Here is a 5,635-nt window from a genome sequence, read left to right as displayed (position 1 = left end):
AGAGCAGCCAGTAATAATAAAGTCAGGCCTGTGTGCGAATGAGACACGCATCGACGGACTGCGCGAGAGACAATCCGAGGCGATCGCTCTCTGTGATCTTCCCTCTATATATCTCTTTCTCTGTCAGACGCAATAATTCGGCCTTGTCTATGGCTGCTGTGCGGGTGAGTGTGGGTGAGATGCCAGCACTCGTAGCGTCTTATTTACTACAGTCCGCGCCTCCTGCCCGTGAGAAAACTCCCACGGTCACGAACCGACCGCCAGCGCTGCGCGTCCCTTTAAAAAAAATAAAAATTGGTCTCTACGTCCGAGTACGTCACGTCGTCCGCCCCCCTCCCCCCTTTCCCCTGGATCCTTTACCCCTTTTCTTCTTCCGGCAGCTGCTGGCTCTGACCCGGGCGGTAGGTCTCCGGTGTGTTTGCCCGGAGGATCACCCGGAGGTTCGCCCGGCGGAGGGTCTCCTCCTCATAGACGTGTTACAGAGGACAGGACGGTCCAACTAAGTCGCGGGAAAGCGCTTAAAATCGATTATCGCTGTCACGTACGACTGTGTGTGTGTGTCGTGCTCGGTGACTTTTACATCCTCTTTTAGTCGGACGGTCGGAGGAGGAAGGGAGGGGAAGGGTTGGGGTGGAGGGGTGACGGCATGACCACCGCCGCAGGTCAAGCCGTCAGGCAGCGCTGTAGTACGTAATCCACAGTCGTGGGTTGGCTGCTGCGTGGGGCTTCCGGCATCTGCACCGGGTGGCTGATTAAAACCCGCGTGACGTGAGTATGTGGAGTATATATACTGTACCGCACTTAGGCTTGCGGGCGGCTTTGCCTTGCCTACCATCGCTGACCACGGCGGCGCCTAACACGGCCCCCCGTGTGACTAAGGCAACCCGCCCGTACACCCTGCGTGTGGTATAGTATTGCCTAGAGAGACCCTATGAGTCTCTCTAAGTATTGCCAGGTGGCTGATAAACACCGCTTACTTCTGTAGTTATGCTGTACCGCACGCGCGAGTGCGGGCGGGTTGCCTATAGTACTCGCTCGGCCCGTAAGGCGGCGTGTACAGCCTGCCCACAGTCGTACTACAGCATAACTACAGAAGTGCGCGGGGTTACTCAGCCATCATGGTGTACAGTGTACAGTGATAGTGTAGGTGTAGGAGCGCTGCAGATTGGTTAGACCGCTCCGTCTGTCTGCGTGTATGTTTGAATGGTAGTTCAGGCAGGGGACAATTTTTTAGTTTTGCGAAAACAGAGCGACTTGGGCCGCCGGTCGGGCTGCTCGGTTGCGGTGCCGCTGGACTTTGTACTCCGCGGGCCCAAACAGCTATAGCGGCCAGCATCTCATCACCACACCAACTCCCCATCCCATAACACACCGACGAGGGCGCAGCGGTGGATCTTACTGTATGGTCTTCCCCCGCGCGCGCACCTCTCGCTTCTAAACTTGTTGGCGTCCTCTCCTCCTCAACCACCACCTCACCCCCGTCATACTGACCAACAGCATCATTCACATGAGTAACTCATTTTTTGCACTAACCGACTAACCGCATTTCTGCTTTCTCTTTGTATTTCCAGATGCACTTCTTAAAGAACGCAACACACCTGCGGACATGTTGTGCGAGGTGCCGGCGTTAGCGCTGCACTTAATATCGCCTCCTCATCCATTAACCCGCTCAGGGACTGCGGGAGCGCTTAACTCCATCCAACTAAAACAACAACAACAAAAATAAATCGGGTGAAAGAGAGAGAGAGACTGACTGCAACAACGACGACACCAACAATTGCATCCTCGAGACGCGAGAGCGGGGCGCTGCTGGACAAACTACTATGATGAAGCTAAAATCGCTGTTCCGTAGGGGCCACGGGCCTCCGAGCGGCGGCAATGCGGCTCGGCCGGGCAAGCGCGGCGCGGCCGCCGGGGTGCCGCCCGCCGCGGCGCCGGCGCCTCCGGGCCAGGAGGGGGCCCCCGCCCCCAACGGCGCCAACGGCGCCAACGGCGTCAGCACGCTGCCGCGGGCGCAGCTGGCGCAGCAGGAAGGGCTGGTGCGCTCGTTCGGCTCGGCCGAGATCCCCAAGGGGCAGCCGTCGTCGCTGCAGCCGCCGGGCGAGGCGGCCGCCGTGCTCAAGGGCGCGGCCAGCATCTCCAGCCTGGACAGCAAGCACCACAAGTTCCAGCTGCCGCAGCTGCCCAAGCAGCTGCGGGGCGGCAAGGGGCGCGCGCCGTCCGCCGACACCGCCCCGGCGGCGGCCGCGGCGGCAGCTGCGGCCTCCGCGGCCTCGACCAACGGCAACCCGGCGGAGGTGCCGGCGCCTCCCGTCAACAACAACAGCATCATCAACAATAACAACAACAACAACCACCACCACCAGCAGCGCAGCAGCGCCGACCTGGAGTCGATGCACAGCCTCCAGGGGACTCTCCAGGGCCTCCAGGGCGAGCTGGACAAGGTGACCCGCGACAAGCTGCTGCTGCAGCGCCGCGTCGAGGAGCTGTCCGGGAGCCAGGGCGAGCTGCAGTCCCTCCGCCAAGAAGTGGCTCGGTTACGGGTGAGTGCACCGCTACCACCGCTACCGCTACCGCCGCGGCTGACGCTACCGCTGCTACCCGCCGCCGCGGCCGCGGACCAGCGCGAGCGGGAGCCGAGGACCGAGGAGGAGGAGAAGGCGCATCTAACCTGTACGTGTACCTGGGGGGCTTCGCGTTCGGGGAGTTTCGCGGCTCCTGCTCGCGCCGGTGTTCCTCCCGACCTTGGGGGCGCGAGTAGGGTTGCCGGTTGCCGCGCGGCGCGCGCGCAAAGTCGATGCGCGCCTCTCCTCCGCGTAAGTCGTTGGCGTATTCAGTGCGGAGTTGTTGGTAAACGGACCGTAGAAGAGGGGGTCCCTATGTTAGTGGCTTCAGTCTGGTCGGAGGGGTTTCGCAGAGCGTCGGGGTGAGTTGCTAGAGCCACCGTTCACGGGTTGGGTCACTTGAAACGCTGGTTCAACGCCGAGAACGACCTGTTCACTGTTCAGCAAAGTGATGTTATGGAGCTGAAGTGAGGTTAGGTTCTGTGGGTGCAGTGCGCGGCACCGCCAATGCAAAGTGCACTTGAATGCACATCAGGCGCTGTACTTATTACACACTAGTATTTTCACAATCTTGGCTTCCAGTTATTTTGATTCATGTAGATTCAGTTCTTATTAATGTGTTTAGTCTCGATTGGTCCATTATTTCTGTGTGTCATTAAATTTGCAATTTTACTGTAAGCAATGGCAGCTAATTCTGACAGTGTTCTGTTCTTTTTCTCTGTTACCAGGAACAGCATAGTGCAGAAATGGATGTAAGCGTAGAAAATATGACGTCCCACAACTGTGGATTATCAGACATGGAGAAGGAGCAACTCCTCCTCAATGCGAGCAATTCTAGTAATCGTCAGAAGTCACCTATACCTTTGAACAATGGAGGGGTATGTTTTATAACATTATATTGATTATTTATTACATGAAGTTTCCTTATTTATTGTTTCTAACTGTCTGAATTTATGGGTTGGGTGTTGTGCAGATTAATGACCTGTGTGCAACAACAAGTACAAATGGTGTTCTACCCGATGTGTGCGACCCGATATGTGTCACTCCTGATCGAGACAGAGATTGGGACAAGCATTCCTGCAGCAGTTTGAGTGAAGTTTCAGTAGCATGCCTTCAAGATAGAATTATGCAGATGGAGGAAACCCATTACAGGTACATTTTTTAAATGTCAAATGTAATTCTGGCTAAAATTAAATGTTTGAATGCAACTCTCAGTTATGTGGCAAAATACCCTTTTGGACCTTCTGAAACATAAACTTCTTCAAAATTCATAAGTAATGACATTTGTATATTTTCAGCACCAATGAGGAACTGCAAGCTACACTCCAAGAACTGGCTGATCTACAAACTCAACTTACTGAGTTGCAGTCAGAAAATGAACGCCTCACTGAAGAGAAAGGTGTTCTGCTTGAGTCGCTATGTAGACAAACTGAAAAACTTGAAGATTCACGTACTAAAGTGGATACACTTCAAGAATTGTTGTTAAGAGAGGAAGATGGAAGTGGCCCTGGTGGTGGTGGAGACTCACTGCATGGCCCTGGAGAAAGGGAACAAAAACTTGTGGAACTTCTCAAGGTAAGAATTGCATTATTTATACTATTTCAGTCTTATTATTTGGAAATGTCACAATACCTTGTCTTAGTACTTTCTATATCATAAATTTACTCTTCTTATTCAACAGAGTGGTCAGGAGGAACGTGAGGCCCTTCTAGTCAAACAGGATGAGTTGACATCAGAATTGGTTGAACTAAGGGCAGCAGCCGACTCGCATGTTGCTGAAAATGCCAGGCTAACTGATAGAGTGAGGCTTCTTGAGTCAACTGTTGATGCCACTCATGCAGAAAGAAAGCACCTTGATCAAGAGTTGGCATTAGCAAAGGAGGAAAGTAGTTCTAGACACATAGAAATTTCAAGATTATCAACACTTCTAGAAAATGCCAGAGCAAAGGTTAGTGTAGAAATATGTATCTTCAGAGTAATAATTTGTTGGCTTACAAAGGAGTTTGGTTTTATTTACTTTTATGTGTATTATTGACCGCACTCCCCCATTGGTCCAATCAATCAATCAATTTTAAATTTTGAATCTCTTTATTTTGTCACAGATTGAAGAATTGGATCATGCGAGAGAACTTGGGGACAGATCAGAGGTAGAGTCATTATTAGACAATGTTCGGAAAGAAAAGGATATTCTGGAGGGACAAGTTGCTTCTCTTCAAGAACAATTATCAAGGTCACAGTGTGAAGTTTCAAAGCTAAGAGAGCAGTTAAGCTCTCTTCAAGAAGAATTCAAGGTATTTGTGTTCCTCACTCATTTCTAATGTTTTGATTATTTCACTTTCTTTACTAATCTGTCAAATTCTTTCAGGTCATGCGTAACAATTCCAAACAAATTCGTAAAGAGAAAGAAACTTTAGCAACTGAATTTGCTACTTTACAAGAATCGGCAAATGACATAAGAATGCAGTGTCAGTGCCATCTTGAAGATAAACGGCAACTTAAAGCTGCTCTTTCTGAAACTCAAAGGCATTGTGCTGACGTTGAGCAGAGATTAGCTCATTATGAGTCTGATCTCGCTGAGGAAAAGAGACTCCGTAGTGAAGAGGTGTGTAACAGTTTAGGTCATTTCACGCATTCTATTTATTATCACTGAAATACATCATCTAAATTTTCTTATTTTCTTTAAATCTCCTTAGAGTGCTGAATGGCAACAATTCCAATCCGATCTTTTAATGACTGTACGAGTAGCCAATGATTTCAAGACTGAAGCACAACATGAGTTAGAAAAATTAGTGTTGGAAAATAAATCACTTCGGGACAAAGTTCGATCGCTGGAGTCTCAACTGGAAAAACTGAAAGGTGAGTACCATGCATGTTTCATCTACAACTTTTCCTTTTTTATATGTAATAGAAAAGGTTACACATTTCCCTCCTATGGGTTGGAAGAGGGATAAAAATTCTTCAAATCCAGGGCACTTTCTTTTTGTTAACAAACTATATCTGATTGAAATAGGTCAAATCACTTGAAATTTTACATTTTCTTATACTTGGATATTCTACATTTTCTTTTAAAT

At 50.1% G+C, this 5,635-nt stretch overlaps 1 protein-coding gene across 7 annotated transcripts in view; it reads left to right on the top strand.

The window, feature by feature from the left end:
- The first annotated feature begins 1,542 nt into the window (after positions 1-1,542).
- The window catches only part of LOC113217371 (cytospin-B), a 23,887-nt gene continuing 19,794 nt past the window's right edge, over positions 1,543-5,635 (top strand). For 2 of the 7 annotated variants that reach the window (XM_052269915.1, XM_026437242.2), the window contains exons 1-8: positions 1,543-2,543; positions 3,293-3,442; positions 3,538-3,716; positions 3,863-4,139; positions 4,246-4,512; positions 4,667-4,855; positions 4,930-5,166; positions 5,258-5,420. In XM_052269915.1, coding sequence (XP_052125875.1) covers positions 1,824-2,543; positions 3,293-3,442; positions 3,538-3,716; positions 3,863-4,139; positions 4,246-4,512; positions 4,667-4,855; positions 4,930-5,166; positions 5,258-5,420 — 2,182 coding nt within the window. In that variant the 5' untranslated portion in view covers positions 1,543-1,823. The other 5 variants (XM_052269921.1, XM_052269919.1, XM_052269917.1 and 2 more) reach the window with 5 other exon arrangements.

This window comes from Frankliniella occidentalis, unplaced genomic scaffold (genome assembly GCF_000697945.3).
Source record: "Frankliniella occidentalis isolate FOCC.00 unplaced genomic scaffold, Focc_3.1 Scaffold106, whole genome shotgun sequence".
NCBI classification, from domain to species: Eukaryota; Metazoa; Arthropoda; class Insecta; order Thysanoptera; family Thripidae; genus Frankliniella; species Frankliniella occidentalis.
The sequence above is the reverse complement of the archived record's forward strand: the minus strand, read 5'-3'. Positions and strand labels throughout refer to the sequence as shown.